We start from the raw sequence: 22183 nt of genomic DNA on the forward strand, positions 1-22183 counted from the left end.
TAAAGCGGCGATTCTAAAATGTGGTGCGAAAGAATCACTGAATTAAGTGTTTAAAGTGTGCATCGTGTTACAGTGGTTTCGATTTACTCCAGTTCAGTTGTATTTAACTTTTAATTTACCACATGAACATTGAACCTTTTCGAAATGTCGATTTTAAAACATTCATTCGAGAATCATTTTATTGAACTTTTCCTGCTTTGTAGCTTTTAACTCACACTCGGTACGTCTCCCTTTGCACGTTTTTTTTAACGTTTTACGAAATAGCTTTTGACTTCTTTTCACCATAAGCAGATGCTAAGAAAGTTAAAATGTTATTTAAAACGTCGGCTACACAGTCATGGAAGCAGCTTGACCCTCGAGCAAACGATCCCAACGCGCCGCAATTTCATTTGTGTTTCTCAACAATTTGGACACGTAATGAGACAAAGAGGTGCTTCGGCGCACAGAAAGGTGGCTCTTACTAATTTCTGAACGGTAAAAATCAAGTTTTCGCGACTGCACGAAAAGGCGCTGTCTCAAGGTAGGGTCATTTTTTTTTCTCCAGATTTTGTCGTTGAGCTCAATGTCATTGAAGTCATCCTGCACAAGTTTTTTTTTTTCTTCTTCATAGGTCATGATTCTTATAATAGACATCAGTCATCCGTAATGTGACTTAAAGTGCCTTCGGGGATGGCGGTGTCTAACTGGAGAATCTAATACCGTAAGACCCCATAGAATGAGCTGAGAAACAAGGTTAGCAATGTTCTACTGTATGTAGTTTTGGAGGATCCTGCCACGCGGAACCTAAATTGCCCACTTGACTGAGAACAGATATCGTTTGTGACCTCCAAATTGAGAATGCGAGGCAACAAGCTGTCATACGTTTAGCTTCAAAGCCATTTTGATTTCATTTGGCCTTTGTTACAAGGAGAAGGGTACATCTCGTCGTGGATTATTTGATTCAATTGGCGGATCGCAGCGGACGCCGCGTGTTTGCCCCCCCCAAAAAGAAAATAAAAACACTATTTTTGTCACATTTTAAGACTATTACAGTTTAGCGTGTGCACTCAGTGTCTTAGTAAATCACATAATAATAATATTTCCCACAGTGCATGAAAGGCAAGATAAATTTACAAATGCCCTGAGTGAAAACAATTACCGTTTAAAAAAAAAAAATCTATGTGTATATTGGCATTTTTCTGAAGGTAACTGTAAAAAAAAAAAACATTTCTGCTAAAAGCTATGAATCCAACTGCTTCCGAAGCAAAAGAATCAACAAATGATTGATGCCAGTGTCTAATTGAGCCGCTACCATAGCGGCTTAGCTGAGTTAAGTCTTGCGGTAACTAGCGAGAGGGAAACACTAAACGTCTCAAATTCCGTGCGGTCAATTTCATCCTTCCGGATCAATTCTCTCCCCCGATTGATTTAGAAACCATTACTGAAGATAATTGAACGAGTCAAGTCACTATTCACCGCGAGCGGCTACACGTACAGCCGAGGGGCAGAAAGGACCTTTGGCCACACCTCACTCAAACGAGATTCGTTTTCGTATCAGAACCTCCCCGTATACGTGAATAATCAAGCCCACCAAATCCCCATCCGGTCACAGCATGAATAAATGTTCCGTATTTGCCTGAGACGATTGAAATCTTGCCAAACAACCGGAGTTCATCTCAGCCCCGAGCGGGGGAGGTTTTCACTCCGGGCGAAGGTCCGCGTCAATCGTAGATGCCCTTCACACGCTTGTTCTCGGGGTCGAACGGAGATCTGAGGTGGGCCTTGGCCTTGTACGTCACTCCCATCCTCTCCAAGGTGAACTCGCCGCTCTTGACGAAATCGGTGCTCACCTGAAGAAGGGGACAATTAAGAACGAGTTGAAATTGAAACAACCGGGTCATAAAGGGAAACGCTGAAAAACTGAAAGCTAGGTTGTTTTTTCGACCGCCTGTCGTAAAAGAACAGAATTACCACTCCTCCGTCTGGATTACGGATGTATCCGTAACCGATTGTCTTGTCGATGTAGAAGCCGTAGTCGGCACGCCGCAAGTGACCAACGGGGACGCCGTTACGGAAGATTGCCTCCAGGCCAAACATTGGTACTTTCCTGTATTTTAAAAAAATAACATCAAACAAATAAACAAACAAACAAACAAATATTTCGTTCATTTTTTAGTCAGTGTCGACGCGAGCTCGACTGACTCGTCAATGGTGAAGGAGACGATGCGTCTCCTCAGGCCTTCCTCCTTCTGCTTCTCCAGCCGATGCCGACCCTGGAAAGGGGTGGAGCCTTTCAACTTGCAGGTGAAGGCTAGCCCCGCCTCCAGGGGCGTATCATCCGGGCGAAGGTCGGCGTGCCAGTGGCGGTAACCTGACAAAGGTGGAGGGCGCTCGTTACATCCAATAGTGTTTAAAAAAAAAGTCCTTTTCACAAATAAAAATTTCTATCCCGGTCGGAAAGAATTTGAAATTATTTCCGTCTCAATAATAAGGCGAAATGTGTTGATGGTTCCCAACAGACTTTGGATTACCTTTCTCGATACTGAGCGAGTCGATGGCCCTGTAGCCTGAATTGATGATGCCATGCTTGGCGCCGGCGGCCATGACGGCGTGGTAGACGGGAAGGCAGGAGCCTTTGGGAACATGGAGCTCCCAGCCCAGCTCGCCGACAAAGGACAGACGCATCGCACGCACCTGCAGGAGCGGAGGAGAGGAGGCTTAGAAAAGGATGCAACGCACGCATACCTCAGCCATGCAGCACGCAGTTAATCTTCAGGCTTCACACCGACTCGGATCCGAATAGTGACTCTACAAAAAGAACCAGGAAGAGGAAAACGTGGAAAAGATACAAATATGATCTTTCTTTGGGAAATGGTGTCTCCAAAAAGCCGGTAAAGCTATACGGTTTATCAACATTGGCGAACATCTTTTTTTTTTTTTTTTTTTTTTTAAGACTAATACTCAATCACATTGTTTCATTTCACTGTGCACGTGACAAAAAAAACAAACGCCGACGCCGGAGCCGATTCATTCACTTTCCATTCCGCCTTATGGGAAATTAAATATGAACCAATCCGCCACCCCAAAAATAGATTGTGCGTTAATCCTTCGAGGTCCCGCCGTATTTGAATAATGCTTTGACAAGGAAGCGACGCGAAAGCTCCAAAGACGGCTGGAGAGTGAAAGTCAGCTCGTGAAGCAAATGAGGGGAAAAAAAAAAGGGAGTGTGAAGTGACGAGAGAGAAATCTCTCCAACAGTCCCCCCCCCCCCCCCCCCTCCAGTGGGCGCAGTGACGGTCGGGCCATCTGGCCTGCCGAGGTTCACCCTGGGCCCCATATGTACTGTACATGCCGCCGCGCATGTTTGAAGAAAAAAAAAAAAACTGCAGACTCACAAACCTGCAGAGATGAAATGCCATCAAACATGGACTCACGCTGCACATGAGCGAACGCAAACATAGATCAAGATGAATTGAAATGACCCAAGTACAAGCCGGTCCTCTGGTGAGTTTGGCGGGAGGGGGAGGGGGGTGCACCGCGGGAAAAGAGCCAAGGGCAGAGTATGCCGTGTTCTCGTAGCATTGCAGCCATTAAAACATCACCCGGGCAAAGACCAGTAAGCAGCACCCGACGTGGATGCGCGCAAACACTAGCAGAGAGCGATGCCGTCTGCAGTCACTTGTGCCCTGAATAATTCACGCTAGAGCAACTAAGACGGCGAGCTCGGGCATGTGTTCGTCGCAGCGTGATCCGGAACAACACGCTTGCTTTGGTCGCAGGTCACCGACTGTGCTGGTCAGTCTCACAAGACCAAAAGTTGCAATAATTCACAAACAAACACACACACACACACACACGCACACATTTTGGACACTCATTTCAAAGAACTAGTTAAAATGAAGCCATTAAACGCATCACTTCCAAATAAAAGTCACCGAGTGTGTATTTGTGTGCTCCACGCGAGCACGTGTGTGTGTGTGTGTGTGTGTGTGTGTGTGTGTTCTCACATGATGGCCGGCGGCGGTGACAACTTTGTGGGTGGAAAAAGGGAAGGCGTCGTTGCTGAGATCTGTGTCCAACACCTCTTGTAGCACCTCGCGACTGGACAAGGCCATCAAGAAGACAAAATTCAATCATTCCAAATCTCATTTAAAAAAAATAGATAAATATATATCGTCTCATTTATTATTTATTTCATAAAATAACAAAAAACATGTTTAAAAAAAAAGCTCATCGCTCACCAAAAGCGCTCTTCTGATAACCTCTCCCACAAACCACACAAAATCGATATTACATAAAAAAAATAAAATAAAAATGAGTCAGCGGCAAAAAAAAAAAGGACTAAGTTTAGCTTACTTTGCTTCTTGTCCGCATGCGAGGGTAGCGGTGATAGAACGCAACGCCGCCTCTGAAGGCTATTCTTTGCAAGAGTCAAAACAAACGTCAAGAAGCCGCGAGTTTTCTATTTTTCCCCCAAAAGAAATCAATGTTGCCGTAAATTCCTAGAAGAGGCGCAACCGTGCGCTTGCTTGCAAGAGGCGCGTCGGTGCACGCGGCACTCTCTTCGAACTTTGCGTCCTCCCCGAAGCGACGCTTTTGTTCATTGAACTTGAGAGCACACAAGGCGGAACAATTAGCTCGAAATAATCTGTTGAAAAGGTTACGTGTGCTGCTTCGTGAGGTTTCGCAACCGCTAATCTCATTCTTGGACATGCCACTTATCGGTAGCCCCCCCCCCCCCCTCAAAATTGAGGCCTGGAGGACTTGTGCACGTGCGGTTCAACCGATAATAGAAAGTCGCGGGGGCAAATGCTGAAGTGTGGAGCTCATTTAAAAGAATACATGGCTGATCTATTTTTTTTAGCTTTATCAGTGTCACTCACATCTCATAACTCGGCGACGTCAATATCCACATGTGACAATTTATTTCTAGAAATCTCTGCCGGTGCTTCCATTTTCAAATTCTTACTTTGACAAACATGACTAGAAAATCACAATGCCCCATCACACTGGGGAGCTATTTTTTCTGAGCACAGCCCTTCAAAATGCCTAAAAAAAAAAACACGCATGTTTACGACCATAAATACAATTTCGCTCTCGGTGCCTAAAACCGGCCTTCATTAGTTCGTATAGTGACACGCGTCAAGAGCCACTCAATAATCCCCCCCCCCCCCCTGAGTCGACGTTCAATCTGTTGAAGGAATCTATCGTGAAACTCGCACACATACACACACACTTAACGCGATGGGCTCCTGAGGCCTGTGACACACTCGATATGGCTTTGATGCGAGCGTTCGCAGCAAGAGGGAAAGGACAAGGGCGAGGGGTGGGAGAAGAACGTAATCGCTGGTGGAGGATAAAAGAAAATGATGGATGTACGGGGGAAGAATACGATGGATCCCAAGAACAAGAGGAAAGGAAAATATTCCTCAAGGGGAGGACGTCAACACGACGCACGTGTGGAGCAGATTGCGACTGGAATGCGAATCCCAAGGCATGACTTGTGAAGGGTAAGAACGACATGAATTGAAAAGTATTTTGGAGAGAGCTCTTCTCAACATCCTGCTTCAATCATGAATCATCACAGTACCGTATTTTCCGCACGATAAGGCGCTTCGGAGTATAAGGCGCGTAGAAGAGAAGCTGCAATAGTGGCTGCGGTTGCGTTATGCATCCACTAGATGGAGCTGTGCTAAAGGCAATACAATACAATACAATACAGTTTTCTTTATGCAGAGCTTTTACAACCACAAAGCGCTTTACGGAACATTTAAAATACTAAGGCCAAGAAATTGGAATATTGATTCGTATAGAAGGCGCATCGGATTATAAGGCGCACCGTCGGCTTTTGAGAAAATGGAAGGTGCGCCTTGTAGTGCGGAAAATACGGTCAGTTTTCTTTTTCCCCCAACAAACAAACAAATATTTTTTTTTCTGCAACACATTTTCAGATTTGGGGGACATCTGAACTTGTCAGGTGAGAAAATGTTTTGGTTGATCCTTTTTCTGCCGACTTTACCTCTTTGGTCCCTGGATGCTGATCATGCCCATGTCCTCCGAGTGGTCCGTCAGCTGGCAGCGGAAGCCCTGGTCCTGGATCACCGTTCGAATGTGGTTCCAGTTGTGCTCGGCAACGCCGCCTCCGATGGCCAGGTAGTACGCATCACCTCGAGGGAAATTCAATTCGGAAATGACATTCCATTTTTTTTTTTTTGGTTGCCATTTTCTGGCGAGCATGAACCAGAGGCAGGCGCAACAGCACGAAAGCTGCAATTTAACTGTCACAAAGACCTGACGCCAAGTTTCCACAAAAAAAAACCGTGGGCGGCGATTTGCCCCGACAAGTGTTTTAAGACATTATGACAACTGATGACGGAAAGAAAACTTTCTAGCAATGCCGGGTCGGAAACAAATGTGCAGAAAGTGCGAGACAACATGAGCGGCAATTTGTCCATAAAAAAAACAAGTGGAAAGGTTCGAGCGTATGTTTTGGAAATCATGGTGATCGGGGCGGATGTGATGCCAAGAGCAGAGCACGTTGGCACGCTTCCTCCTCACCATTGGACTCGGGTGCCAGCGGGAGGTTGGCAGCTCCGGACTCCAGTCTGCTCACCGTCAGGTCAGCTTCCGTCCCTCCTCTTGAATTCAGCATGCACGTGTACACGGTGGAACCTGGAACGCATACGCGCATCTTTTACTTTATTTTCACAGTTAGCATGTCTGCGCATTGTGAAAAGCTTTCGCTCATAATATCAAGACCCGAGAACTGTCAGAAAATATACCGAATAAAAAGGCTAGACCTTTTTTTTTCCCAGAAGCTGCCGCGGACAGGGACGGGAACCCCCCCCCCCCCCCCCCGGCCCCCATTAAAGCGGAAATGTCAACCCTAACGCATCACTGGCAGGAACAGTCACCGCAGGACCGCCGGCGACATTGTGTCCAATGACATCTGTGTATAATTTCAGGAGACGCAAAACGATAACTCGTCCGTCACCCGGCTGGCTGGAGGACATGCAAAACCGCGGCTGTCCTTCAGCCATCACGCACTGCAATAGATGATTGACGCGGTAAGATCAACATGAAAGCATCCCGGTGTGTCTGCGTGTGTGATAACAAAAGGCCAATTGGAATGATGGGCCCGTTCTATCTCGCTGTCACCACAGAGGAACTTGATCCTGCGCCCGGCCGAGCGATGGACTAAGGAAGTTTCATTTCACGACCGTACGGGCTCCCGACGCATCATCGGAGGCGACGGAGGAAACGCACCGTTTCCTGAAGTCTCATTTCCTCCAAAATAAAACCCTTTCGGCTTTCAGTCCCACTGACCTGGCTTCTTGTTGACATCGGCGGTGAACAGCCAATCGGCTGCTTTCTTGGCATCGGGACCGGTGAGATAGAACTTTCCGAAGTAGGACATGTCAAACACGGCGACGCCGTGCCTGCATGACAGGCACTCGCTCTTTATCTGCATTTAAAAAAAAATAAAAATACATTGACATTAAATCCAATCCACCGCGATAGCCAAAACGCTCGTGTCATCGTCACGGCGGCGAGGCTCAACTCTTACCACGTCATGATGCGGGGGGAAGTCAAAGGTGTACTCTTTGCCCAGCAGCTCGTTGTATTTGTACTGCTGATTCCTCTTGATGTCGTAGGCGCCGTAGTAATCGTAGTCTTTAACCTTTCCGACAACAAAGGTCGACGCAAATGCACCCAGTGTGAGGCGTAGTTTGCATATTGACGTCCTAAATGCGGATGCGTGCGTTTCTCACAGGAGCTTGTCCGTCCTTGGTGAACCAGCCCGGTCTCTCCCAGCCATGTCTCTCCTGGAATACGCAGCCTTGCTCTGTCAGCACCTACAAAATCAAAGAAAGAGCGACCGACAGTCGACGGGGAAGAAAAGCGTGCAGATCTTTGAACGTGAGCGTTCAAGTGTTAACTTTGGACACACTTCGGTTGGACGCAACCACAAACTGAGAGGCTGTTTTTACCCTTGAAGCGTACTAGCCAAAATAATTACATACTTTTTTTCGTTTGTCTTAATTTAGTCAATAAGATTTTTGAATTGATGGAAAAATTAACCAAAAAAAAAAAAAATCTCATCATAATGTCCGCCTATCTGAATGTAATGTTTTTCACTCCTTGCCAATAATGGGCTGACACTTATAATCGTGTAATATGTCGTGAATAATATGATTTACAATCCAACAAAAATCAATGAGCAGCAAAATAATATCCAAAATGTCTCTGAATTCTTGACGGGATGAAACATCAGAAGAAGACGCTTCACCTCTCACCATCCTCCTCCTCCACCTCGTTCGAACTGACAGTCGCCCACAGTTGCTACCGTAGGTATATGTTGCGCTAGCCGTCTCCTGCCAAACCTTCCCACACCGAGCTATATTTACCATCTGCGCCACCCGGCAAACGTGTGAGCAGCCACGTCAAGAGTGGCCGCAGTTGGTGTTGGAAAAAGGAAGCCTCCGAAAACGACTCCGTCTAATTAGCTTCAAAGGGACAAGCGAACGCTAAGTACCTCTCGGTCCCGGCGAGACCCGTATCGTGCATACAAATCATTTAGAGAATAACAGACTTTTATTTTCCCGGCGTTGCCACTAAAAATGCGTCGACGCTGCTCTGCAAGCTGAAGGAAGGCCGGTTGCTAGGCGATCGCGCCTTCAGCGAGTGATTAGCGCGGATCTTAAAAGGTTTGGAGATGAGGGTCGCAGCAGCCCCGGTCTCGGAGGAAAGTTCCTCTCGGAGCTGCGAAATCATTGCGATGCCATATAAACGCTTCAGCTGGGGGGGAAATAATAATAAGTACAAGTCTACGCCATCGAACTTGTACGAGGCAGCACGGTGCCACAGGGGCATCAAGACTGACGGCAATCTAAAGTGTTCAACGCAATCCGTTGTGCAGAAAAGCGCAGAGCAGCACCTTCAAGGACGGACGCCGCCAGACAACGTGGCAGTTAAATGAAGTCGGCAACAGGAAAGGAAGACTAAGTGGGGCCATTAATGTTTAAATGCAGTGGGGGCAAGGGGGGGTCTATTAGGAATTTGTGTCCAGCGTGAGGAGAAGTTGAAAGACATGCGAGCCCCGGCGACCGGAGATTAAGTGCATCATTTATAGTCACGGACGGCATTCATAAATGGAGCCGGCGGAGAAGAGTGACGCGGCTAAACTGCCGTCTGCCTCAATCGTTTTTTTGACCGCATGAAAACGGCAGCGGTGGGGGCCAAGTCATCACAATGACAAATGAATTAACTCGTTCGCTCCCAAAGACGTTTTTAAACGTCTTTTTAGACTTGGTCCAAAATTGGCTGGTACTGAATGAGTTAAAGAGGCCAACCTTGGTGTTTGCGAAGGCGGCGAATCGGAGATTCGGTCTTTCAGTCAATTGCCATTAAAAAAAAAAATTCAAAGAGGCAAACGGCTTTAAATGGGGATTGTTTGAGCTTTTACCGAAGCACCCGTGAGGCGCAGATCAAAGCCCGCCGTTTACCTGGTGGAACGGATCCTTCCTCATGTTTCTGCTGGCCAGCGGCTCATCAAACGGGAACACCACCGAGTAATTCTTGGCGTAAGACTCGTGGCTGCGCTCTCGGATCCAGCGTTGGTTGTCCGTCAGCGAGCTATGGAAGCGCCTGAGAAGGGGGGAGGATGAGACATTCAAACAATGACAAAGTGGCAATCAGGCAGATCGGAAAACTATCTTTGGGGTTGGCCTTCAAAATTTTACAGTGAAACATTTCACTGCACCATGGGAGTTTTTATTTTTAATTACCTATTATTTGTGTGCATTTGTTTTAATGCTAGTCTAAGGACGTCCCAACAATTCATGTTAAAAAAATAAAAATAAATAAATCAGGCACCACCGTCCCATTTTTCTAACATGAATATTTTCTCTGAGCCTTTTAATAAGAACTGTCGTGAGCACGTTCTCCCGAAATAGCGGAACCGCGTTTACCTACACTGCTTTGCGTCTATACAAGTAACGTAAATGTAGCGGCTCATCAACTCTGATCCGTATTAAACTTTATAAGGCGTCTTTATTGCCGGGGATTGATAGGATAGCTGAAGCTCATTTTGATTTAGCGCAACTATAAAGGGCTGCAGTTGCTTAACGGGACAGGTTATTTGAGAGACAAATATGCCGTAACGAAGATAAATCAAATGCCGGTCGAACTAAATTTGCAATCAGTGTGCGATGTTGTACATTCACGATTCAAAAAATTGACATGGAGCATCCCATTGGCCGCGGGAAACCTTTTTTTTTTTTTGCATGTACCTGATGTCATATCCATACATGTCCTTCTCGGGGCGGCCGTGGATAATCCAATGCGCCAGCTCGCGACCGCAGCCACCTCCCAGCATCATACCTGGAAGACATTACGCATGTGACATCACATAAATATATCGCTGGAAGAATTGAAACCTCAAAAATTGGAACTGTTTGCCATTTATTTTTTCTTCTTTCTACCTACATTCTTGCTGCTGGGGGCTGTAAATTTCCCCAGTGTGGGACAAATAAAGGATATCTTATCTTATCTTATCTTATCTTAAATTCAGCCATCTTTGTTCCAAAACAGCAGCATTAATGAGCTTCTCCCTTGAAGCGACCCCCCTTCCCTTGGGTGTCCTTAGCAATTTCCATAAATCTACATGCACGTTTGTGTACGCGCCGCCACACCACAGTCGCATTCCTTCTTTTTCTCCGTCCGTCGCGTCTCCCTCCATCTAGGATCATTTCACACATCTGCAAGGCGCCGCTTCTCCGAGGCCCAGCCGGAGGTGGACGTCTGAGCGGATGGATGGGCGATGGGGGGAGGAGGAAAGCGGGATGATAGAGTTCTCCCGAGACACTTGGACAAGCGGCGGGGGGGGGGGGGCCAGGTGGCGCTGAGAAATGTCACTGGAGATAACCGCGCTGACGTTTCGAGGACCCGCTAACGTTTCCACTTGTCTTGTTTGGGACTGTTGCCACGATACGGGGGTTGGGGGGGGGGGGTGACACGGCAACAGCCATACAGTCGTTAAAAGCAATTACATGCCTATAATCATCAGAGCAAATGAACACACTTTAAGAGTTCTGACTGATGCTGTGACACGGGGAAGGTAATTCAACGTTGCCCGGCAACACTTCCAATTACCGAAAGTAAGCACTCGAAGCCGGCGAAGAACTTTGGCCCTGTGGTTTCTCCCGCATCCAAACACTGAGCCGAGTAAGCTGCTGTGTGACGTGAATGTGTTTTGTGCGATAAGAGATGAGAGATGAGACGGCGGCGTGGTGGGAGGGGGATGGGGGGGGGGGGGTGGCGGGATGGGGGTAGCGGCGTGCGCTTCAAAGGCAAAATGGAAGGGGGGGGGGCTATAGGATTTCATAACAAGACTTCAGCTTGAGCCGAGACTTACAGTGGACTGTTTAGTCGGTGAGGTGTTTGTGCGCCACACTAACTAAATAAATAAATGAATAAATAGGATATCGCTTTTATTTAGAACATATGAGAATTTAAATTTTGGTCGACGTTTTAGAAAGCATCATGGAAGATGACATGTTTGATCCGCTTTCACAGGTCCCATTGAATGATGTGGCGGGCCAGATCCGGCCCCCGGGCCTCGAGTTTAACACCTGCGAGTTAACGGTTGCCTACTTGGATCATCAAAAATTCTCGATACAGCAGCGTATTGCAGTGTGCTCCTGACCAAGAAATAAATTCTCCTATTTACTTTTAACATTTACAGTCCACCCCCACACTGTGTATCTCGCCACTTAGATGCCGACATTTCTTCACCGTCTAAAGTCAGGGGTGAAAGCTGTCAAGTCACTTAATGGAATGACATGTGAAGCCCGAGGCACTCGTGTACTACTTTGCGCTCGTCAGCGTCCCTGTATTATAGTGAGGAAGGTTAAAGTTCATGACCAAGTTCAACGCAATCATTTGCTTATGTAATATGCCTTTGTTTTCTCCGTTCCCTCTCTTTACTGCATTGTGATGCATTCGACGACAAATTCCTGTTTTCTCAACCACCCGGGTATGTCAAATGTAACAAAAATAAAAACACAAAAACTGACCGGCGCTGTTGAAACCGCAGCCCAAAAAGAAACCTCTGACCTCCGGAGCCTCTCCCATTAGCGGCTTATGGTCTGCTGTGAAGGATTCTGTGGACCAAACAGAAAACAGAAACAGACTGACATTCGGATAGGCGAGCAAAACATATGACGAAAGCCATTACTCATTCGTCATCACTAATTTGTATTGAATATGATCTTTCAACTTCTCCATATTTCCATTTTTTTAAATGTCTTTGTGAGTACGCAGGTGTCTATGAGCAATCAGACCCAGCAGGATCACAGATGGATTCCATTCTTCTCTAAATTTGAATGCGTGAGATCTTTTTGTATGGAAAATTGGTTTACGGCTTCGGCATCAGCGTGTGTGTGTGAGTGTGTGTGTGTGTGTGTGTGTGTGTGTGTGTGTACCTGGGCCACAGACAGTGGATTTAATACCAGTCTGCTCTAAAACGGGTATCCTGTTGATGGCGCCCTCGATATGTTGCATGAATACGTCCCAGTCCAAGTCAAACAGGCTAAAGGCAAACTTGTCAGAAACCTGCGAACAAAACACAAATTCAGAATCCTCGACATCATTAACATGACAACATTCATTGCTGACATCTGTCAGTTCAAGACACCCCACCCCTCTCCCCCAAGTTCACGAGCTGTACATCTCAAAGTCCCTTCTCCTGATCCAAGCTTAATTCTTCTCTTCTCACTCATGCAGGTCACTGATGCTTCAACTTTAAATTCTTGCCTTCCACGCTTATCTGGCTCAGTCAGTAAGACGGCACTTCAAATAATCTGTTCCCTTCCTTGCGCTTCAACTCTACATTTTGCCACTGATAAGGTCAACCTAATTCTTTGTCTTTAAAATGTCCTATAAGGGAACCTTTGAAATGTATTTATTAGAAAATCTGCAAATCAAAAAAATGTGATAGGGGTATGGAACAGATTAACAGGATTTACATGATTTCTTATTGGAAGCATTCCTTCAGTTTCCATTCAGTTTTTTTTTCGGGCGGATTAATCATGAAAACTAAAGAGAGGTTCCACTGTGCTCTAATAAGCACTAAGAATAGGAACCGTTGCTTGCTGAGATTCGCCGGCGGCAAAGCACCACGCAAAGCTCCTCAACTGACTTTCACATAGTTCCCAAGCATCAAAACGCAACAAGATAACGGAAGCCTGTCTAAGTAGCGGCTTCATTTTAATACGAAGATTCAAGGTGACGGTCACCAGTTTGACGTTGCCAAGGACTCTTGTGTCATTACGGAGCAAAGACGCCGAAAGTGGAGATTGCTTTTGTCCAATTCGGCGCAGTCCTCCACATCCTTCCCGAGACATCAATCCTTCTTACTTCGCCCTTTATTCTCCTCGCGTTCTCTCCCGTTTCTGACTAATTCCCGTCTCCTCTTTCTCCTCCAAAGCGATCAAAGCTTTGCACTCGGCTGCGGATCGAGGAGAAAAAAGATCAAGGAGTGGCTTTTCTGCACGCATGAATCACGTCGCCGCACAGGCCAGCAGGAAAACACAAAGTCAGAGTGTCGTGAAATGATTACGTTCAATCGTTTGATCAAGTCACTCCTGAAACCCGTCAGAGAGACAAAGTGTGCACTTCTGGTTCGCCATACAATGAAGTATACTTGCACAAATTGATTTAAAAAAAAAAAAAAGGAACTTCAAGTCTGCTTTGAAAAAGACATTGATTAACGATGTCAGAGTGGTATTATTTTTTTCACGAGATATTCATAACAGAAGACAAGAAAAACTGCAAACAAACTTAGTTCATTAATGATGATTTACTTTTAATTTCATTTTTTTCCTATAGTGCAGGATAAAAAAACAACTAAAGTAGTGGGGGGAAAAAAACTAAATGTGCGGGAATGTCAATGGGTCATCAAAATCTAATCTAAATTAATAAGCGAACCACGACTCGCACGTCTACCACAGTGATTAGGAACCAGTGCGCCGTGGGAAATAACACATTCATCCAATTTCGCTAACAGGTCATAAAATTATTGATGTATTTACGGGAAATAATTTATCTTTGTTCAGCTAGCCGCTGCACGCTAGCAATTTAAAGTGAAAAAAAAATAAAATTAAATTAAATGCCCTTCCACCAGATGACAGGCGGTACATAATTAACTTTTTTTGTTAAGTGGTTTGCAGTGACATTTATTTTATCGGATGTAAAATATGTCCCTTGTCTCAATAAAGTAAAGTAAAATAATGAAGTCAGTTGACAGGAGATCAGATAAAATGGCCGATGACACCTGACTTGTTTGATTTGATGATTGCTAAGGCCTCACAGGATGTGACGTCAGCGCGCTAGTGCTTCAAAGATGACATCATACAAAACATGATGTTATGTGTCACAGTTTACCTCTTCCCAAAAGATCGGGTTTGCTTCGTAGCCACCCACGGACAGGGCGTCCCCTTGCAGGCGCAGGTACACCGATGCATCGTGGTCCCTTACATTTGGCATATTCTGCACAGATGGATCAAAAACAGGATATTGGGACACATCACGACAACGGTGGGAAGTATTCACCTTGTTGCGTCCTCAGCGAGGCGCGGCGACAAAGCACGGAATGAATAGTTTGGACTCCAAGCTTGTTGTGCCGTTTCTACTTGCTTTGTGAGGTACTTTTTCTTTTCATTACGACTTGTTCTGTTGACAGTGCAGCGAGTCCTAGGCGGGATGAAATCATGCGCACAGCACCAAGGCACTACTTTCTGTCTTTTGGTTTTCTTATTTATTGGAGCTACAGAGGAGCAAAGAGTTTGAAAATGCTCTCTGCGGGTAGTCAATGCGTCGTATTTGTTTCAAGGTACTTGTTTATACTGTTGCGAAGTCAAAACAAAAAGGCAAACCGGAACCGTATGTTTTGTCAGATGCGCTAACTGCGTTAGCTGCTGAAGAGTGTCATTTTATTGCTCGGCGAGGGGCTAATTTCAAGGGTGTGTGTGACCGCTGTCAAAATCCTAATATTTACGCTTGCTCAGTCTAAAGATACGGATTCAGCTTGATAATAATAGTAGGGATGAGTGATATGGAGAACAAGCTACACAGACGTTCTCCAGCAGCATCGCGACAACGCAGAGATGCAAGCCGCATTCATCATCTACTTTTTCACGGTGACAACATTTACGACTGATGATACGATGGATGAGAAACAAAATAAAGGTGTTGTGATTCAAACTACAAACTCACGAGCAAAACGTTTACTGTTCTCATCAATCAAGTGTGCGACGGAAGCGAAATCATTCTTTCCAGACAGTCATCGATTGAGTCGCTGGCCATTCGAAAGAAGGCAGTTTACAGCGACTGCCTTCATCCACTTCTTTGATCCAGTTCACGGAAGCATATATGTGTGTGTGTGTGTGTGATGGAGCTCTAATGCTCTTTAAGCTCCTCTTAAACTATATAAGAGAGACTAGTTCTGGCTTAAAAAAAAACGCCAGCCTCTGGAGGATGAGCACTGTTAACACTTGCGCCCACTGGCTCAGTGCACGCTCACTAATTTGATTCACATGACGGAGTTAAGTTGCGCCACTTCAGATAGAACTTGTGTATACACAGCCAACTTAATGCAATTAGAATAGGTAGCCCCCCCCCCCTAGCTCCCCCCCCCCTCCCACACACACACAGAAAGAACCAGCTGAGCTTTTCACACGTTGGATAGCAATGGTCACAGTGCCCCCTGCTGGTGATATTCATTTTGACAGAATTTGCACCAGCAAGCAGGGATGGGTTTGGTTCGGCTGCAAAGCGGTTCTTCACCTGAATGCCCTCAATCCTCTCTGTCACCACGTAGGCGTGATGCATGGCAATGAGGGGCACCTTCACTCCAGCCATTTCCCCCAACTTGGTGGCCCACACTCCTGTTGCATGAGCACAAGAGCGCAATGTTAGGCGATCGCTTTCTATTCTGAATATCTATCGAGCAAGGTTAGCATTTGAAAATATTTTCCTGCACTTGTAAAGTGGTGGTAAAATAGTGGTGGGTGTATGATACTTCCCCCCCCTCCCACACACACACAAATGAACATTTTTGCCTGACCTGCACAGTTGACCACGCATGGAGTGTCGATAGTGCCGTGCGGGGTCTCCACTGCCTTCACCCTCTTTACCCCGAGGTCATCCGCCCGCACTTTGATACCAGTGACAGGGCAGTTCTCAATCACCTGGTTTGGCAGAGTGGCATGGATACTTTTTAAACGGAGGATTATTCACGGATATCGGCATCCTATACAATGTGTAAAAGAACTTCAGTGAAGAAATATTATCGATAAATTTCTGTTTAAATTCGATTATCACATTCAAACGGATGTCAAATGTGTACCACGTTTCACATGAACCGGTAAGTCCATGTTACCGTCGCTCCCCGAGCAGAGGCCGCTCTGCTCAGGGTGGTGCAGGTCCCAGCGGGGTCCATGGTGCCATCTTTGGGCACGTAAAGTGTCCCGTAGAGGTCGTCGACGTTCATTAGAGGATAAAGGTCCTTGGTCTCAGCAGGTGACAGCACGTGAGACTCTATACCGTACACTTTACCCAGCTGAAAGAAAAAGGAGACGTTAGGGCATTCGTGGATGGGATTTCATACACACAAAAGAAATATTCAAAACTGTAAATCGACAAGAAGGGACTCGATGGTAGGAAGTCACACATTCCAGGAAAATGAACTTCAGACTTTTAGCAATGATATAATCAAAGCAAACAGAGCGGCGACAACTGACGTGTGTTACTCAAGTACGGAGCCAAACAACAACGACAGGACATATTTTAAAGCAAGAGTTTGCAGTTCTGCGATGGGAATTTTCGTTGGAAAGTATCATACAGTAGACGGTGAAGGCGGTTAAAATCAAAACATCAATATATCCTCGGAAATGGCATGTTGCCGTTTGACGGAACTACTTTTCTTAATTTTTTAAAACGACGACGGCGGTCTAACTGACCTTGAACAATTCATTTCATCACGACATAACATTGCAAATGCAATCTACCCGGAGATACAGAGCAACAAAGCGTCATCATCCAGGAAATTTAATTAATTCATTCATTCATTTTCCTAACCGCTTGATCCTCACTAGGATCGCGGGGGGTGCTGGAGCCGATCCCATCTGTCTCCGGGCAGTAGGCGGGGGACACCCTGAATCGGTTGCCAGCCAATCACAGGGCACACAGAGACGAACAACCATCCGCACTCACACTCACACCTAGGGACAATTTAGAGTGTCCAATCAGCCTGCCACGCATGTTTTTGGAATGTGGGAGGAAACCGGAGCACCCGGAGAAAACCCACGCAGGCCCGGGGAGAACATGCAAACTCCACACAGGGAGGCCGGAGCTGGAATCGAACCCGGTACCTCTGCACTGTGAAGCCGACGTGCTAACCACTGGACTACCGGGCCGCCTAGGAAATTTAATCTTAATCTTAATTTAATCTTATTTAAATTTAATCTTAATCTTCCGGCAATAAGGGCCGCCATTGCTTTCCGGCAGTCAAAAAGCCGGGCCGATCTCGCTTCTCACCGACATGAGGCGCTTGTACTCATCCAGCCGCTGCTTGTTGGAGGCGATGAAAAGTCCTCCGTTCTGGATCCAGCCGGTGTGGAGGCCCGTTTCTTCCTCCAAGTCTTTGCTGATCACGTTCCGCGTGTGGGCCAGGAGCTCCACCTCAACGTCGCTCGGGCGCAGCTGCCACAGGAGGCCTCGAAGAACAAAAGAACCACCAAAAGGCACGGACGGACAAACAGAAAGGAGCACACGCGGGTTTTTAGGCATCGAGGCACCAAGGGCCAACAACTGGCACACATGCGGATCACTAAATCAGTAAAAAAAAAAATTTTTAAATGACAGATGATGTCTTGGATGTCACTTTAGTCACACTTGGACTGAAACATTCTAGAAAAGTTTTGGAGTAATTGTAGTTCCGTGCATCCATTTGAGTTGCAGCCTACGCCGGCCGCGTTTACCTGCTGTGTGCCAGGTGGTTCCGGCAGTCAGTCGGTCCCTCTCCAGCAGAACCACATTGCTCATGCCCATTTTAGCGAGGTGGTAGACCGTCTGACAACCCAGACTACCTCCGCCGATCACCACCACATCTGCTGATCTGTAGCAGGCGGCAGGAGAACAAAAGGTAGAAATTAAGCTAACGCCGGTCGTGTCGCCATGAGTCGGTAGTTTCTACTGAGCACTTTTGGTTCGGTACAATTTATGATTGGTTTATGATGGTTAAATCCTTTCTGTACAAATAAATTGAGAAATATCTGGTTCTGGATGTGTACTTTTGTCATACGTGTTTTTATCACGGCGTTTACACATTTTGAGCTGGGTTGCTTGCTTGTCACTATTCGCAGAAGCACAGCGCGGCGCATTCGGCGCATTCGGCGCATTCGGCATCGGAATATCCAGGCATATCCATTTCATCCGGTGGTATGCTCACCTTGGTAAAGGTTTAGTTGGCCCAGATGCGGCTGTGTCATCTTGTTTGAGTGTCTTCTCGTAGGGGACGCTCTTCTCTGTGGTAGGCTCCGAGCTGTAGGTCCGGCAACTTGTGCAGCCCAGAGGGGAGGTGAGCTGGGGGCGCGCTGCCGACGTCAACCGCCGAACCGCACACCCAAGAAAGGCCATGGCCACTGTGGAGAATAAAGAGACAGAAACCTATCATTAAATATGACGATCTCCGGTGTGGATGACAATATTTGCACTGCACAGAATAACGCTGCCCAAAGAAATTGTACCACAGAATAGTCTTCAGGGTATTCTCGACAAAAAACTATTAGTTTCGATATTTATGTATGTATATATTTTTAACTGCTGTAGAAACGCTCCGTATAGGTAGGATCTGTTATTTTTCAAATGTTATTTAGCAAACGCTTTTGCAGGTAAAATTCCGCGTCAGCAATACTGACGTCACGAGATGACGTCAGCGAGGAAAAGTGGAGTCGAATTAATTTGAAACTGTGCCGTCCTTTTCCCACGTTCAAAAAGAAGCACCTTTTTCACCTCTCCACGACCTGACGACGTAATTCAACAAAGGTTAAGGAAAGGTACTATAATGGTTTGCGGATTCGACTTTTCGAAGAGTTTGTGATCACTCGTGGCTTCATCCGAATCCTTTTGGCAGTGACATTTACCTTAAGTTTCAATGTATTGAATGACAGGGGCAACACAAGCAAATCCTGATATGTAACAAAACCCTGCAAGTCAATTAACATTATTAAGATGACATTTGCAGACGGTCTGTTCATTTTAACAGGAGAAATAAACGATTTCAAACCAAGGTGCGAAGGGGCTGTCACATTTCTCCGAACTGTGAACGAAAAAATGCCGTCGAGGAGAAACACGCTTGAATCATTATTCGGCTACACGTTTAAGTTACACTCGAAAGGCTTGCATTATGTGTGCAAACAAAGTAGCTGAAAAGTATACACTGTACAGCACAAGATCAACCATGCCTGCGAGGCAGCGACAGTCTTGCCTTACGTGGCACACAGTTGCAGCAGCCATGACACTCGCAAACACTTACCGTAATTATAGAAAGACGAAAAAAAAAGAGCGAGGAAGCAGGTCTCGAGAATGCTTGGAGTCAAATGTCCAGAGTAGATGAATTACGAGGAAAACGATGGGAGACTTACGAAGAAGTCACATGGACATCAGTACACAACTCGGAGCTGACTACTCGTTAGCCACGCCCCTTTCCTGCTAGCGAAACAAGTGTGGCAAACATATGGCCCCTGTGCCAGAAACGGGCCGTCATGGAGTCAAATTCCTAACCCCTTATTATAAAATATGGAGCTGAGAGAACATGCTTTGCGAAAATGAATCCTTACTTGTATTCAATATTTTAAGATATTGAATAATTGCAACAAATGCAGTCAACAGATTCAGTTCAAAAGGTTCGGTGGACAATTGTTTTTTTTTTCATACACTTCCACAATTTGGGCATAAGATTTTTTTTTAAATGGCAGACCCAAAAAGTAGTACATAAATGATTGATCCCAAAGACTTGTGTGACTATATCATGCAAATGTGCAAAACATAAGTAAACACGAGTTGTGTGGCAAAGATGTCACGCATGTTCTCTCTCTTTCTCTGCAGTTTGACTGGCGAAATGACATTTATTCATGAATTCACTCAACTTTATATGCTGTAAAAGCAATTTCTAATCTGCTTATCCTCACAAGGGTTATAGGCATGCTGGAGCCTGTCCCAGCTCTCTTTGGGGGAGTAGGCGGGGTACACCCTGAACTGCTTGTCAGCCAATCAGAGTATTCCATAAATATGCCGGATAAAATTTGTGTTCCAGTGTCCACTGCGTCATGACTTAATATGTTTTACGCCTAATAAAAGAATAAAGGAAAAGGCAGAACAAATCATAACCTTCCAAACTCAGAGCTGCGGATATTTTTTTCGAGTCAGGTAACTTGAGTGAAGTCAAGAGACAGTCGATGCATGATGTAGTGCGCTGGTGTGCCATTTAAAGCTCCAAAATGTGTACAGAGATCAACTACTTATGTGACCGTAGTAAAAGCCGGCTCGGAGGGCCTGTCCGTTCTGAAACGCCACTTCCAGGCCAGCAGCCAATGGGGAGCCGACTTTAGGAAGCCTCCTGCAGAAAGTGGCTCTTTCCTGTTCGCGCAGCCTTGAGCAAGGTAACGGGACAACAGCGGTGGAATCTCACAATCTTTTGCCTGCATTTGCGCTTTCGTGTAAACAGTGTGAAAATTAACCTGGGGAACCTTTGAACAGTACCTTCTTCAAATCCGAGCCGTGGTCTTGGATAACAGTATCTAATCTGGACTATTGTATATGAAGTGTGCACGGAGTGAGAAACAAGAAACTAAAAATGTGGACATTTGAGTTAGGTAGATTATCAATTCTAACGATGCAATGGAAATTTTTCTTTTTCACTCATGGAGCTATCTTACACTGATGCCCTAAAAAAAAAAACCCCAATGACTTCCAGGCTTACACAAGCGTGTATACGGACGTCGTGAAGCGTCTCTTGTAAATTATCCCGCTCAGAACTCAGGCTAAACTTAGCTCCTTCCCGAAACAGTTCGCCTCTTTGGACTGTAGATACAGTAGGTATCATTTTACGCCTATTTGATTTAGCTTTGGTGCCACCTTGTGGCAATTTAAGGTATTGAAAGAAGACCACAAACTTATCCATATCTCAACTCATAGACCACAAAGGAAAAAAAATGTAATTGTGTTTTTAAATAGTGAATCTCGATTTTGCAGGGGATTCATGTAGTAAAAATGGGTTAATATCTCTAGTCCCTGTTCGGAGAAATAAAGAAATACCGTCAAGGCACGGGGGCACATAGTCAGCTGTTAATTGAACGTTCCTTACAAACAGTGCATCATTTAAAAGAAAAATAATAAGGCCGCCCCTCTCCGCAATGTGTAAAACATATTGGTGAGTAACATTGTTACAGAGAAATCTGAGCAAAATATATGTATACAGTATATGTAATTTCGTTTAATTTGTGGTGGTATCCCTGTTCCAGATGAATCTAGGTCATGCAAATGACACCAACGGCTGTATGTGCAGCTGGGCTACTGCTCGGGGGAGAAATGCACAGATGGATACAACCTGCACAAGGTTGAATGTAAGTATCACTGAGTCTTACAAAAAAAAAAATGGGGACATGATTCGGCGTGTTGCCTTCAGTTGATCATTAATAGGAGTGACTGAGTCATCCCCTCGCAAAATACACGTGTACACTCTTTAGGGTTATGCAACATGCAAGTCGGTTCACAAAACCATACATGTACAGATTTTTTAAGGGAACGCGCCATCTAGTGGAAATGTGTGTCATTGCGGGTAACTTTGAAATACCTGTCCAAGTACTCGAGCATCAAGTTGCAGTCATACAATGAGAATGTTTTAATTCCAATTATTTATGATACAGTTGTTGCTTTCTTTAGAGCACGTATTTACAAAAAAAAATAAAAATGCACGAGGCTCAAAAGACACTGACAAGTGGGAGGGGGAAAGTTGCGAGACAAGAAATAAATTAAGACATGAAAGCATTTCGAGATGAACAAATCAGTAATGCAACTGCTGGTTGCATTGAGCCGTGATTGCCGTGATTGTCTTTAAAATCGATGTTGGAGCATCAAGATA

General features: G+C 45.5%; 1 protein-coding gene across 1 annotated transcript; it reads right to left on the reverse strand.

Moving 5' to 3' along the window:
• Positions 1 to 5: 5 nt before the first annotated feature.
• On the reverse strand, positions 6 to 19764 carry sardh (sarcosine dehydrogenase). Its single transcript, XM_052051480.1, has 22 exons — positions 19577 to 19764; positions 18491 to 18683; positions 18021 to 18157; positions 17578 to 17756; positions 16421 to 16600; positions 16106 to 16229; positions 15826 to 15926; positions 14425 to 14529; positions 12465 to 12594; positions 12057 to 12143; positions 10272 to 10362; positions 9486 to 9627; positions 7752 to 7835; positions 7547 to 7660; positions 7306 to 7444; positions 6538 to 6651; positions 5999 to 6146; positions 3987 to 4080; positions 2511 to 2673; positions 2182 to 2350; positions 1951 to 2086; positions 6 to 1829 (listed from the first exon to the last, which is right to left on the reverse strand). Exons 2-22 carry the CDS (start codon positions 18676 to 18678, stop codon positions 1701 to 1703), a joined length of 2754 nt encoding a protein of 917 aa, XP_051907440.1. The 5' UTR covers positions 18679 to 18683; positions 19577 to 19764; the 3' UTR covers positions 6 to 1700.
• Between the last annotated feature and the right edge of the window lie 2419 nt (positions 19765 to 22183).

The sequence above is a fragment of the Hippocampus zosterae genome, chromosome 18, assembly GCF_025434085.1.
Source record: "Hippocampus zosterae strain Florida chromosome 18, ASM2543408v3, whole genome shotgun sequence".
In the NCBI taxonomy this organism is placed as follows: domain Eukaryota; kingdom Metazoa; phylum Chordata; class Actinopteri; order Syngnathiformes; family Syngnathidae; genus Hippocampus; species Hippocampus zosterae.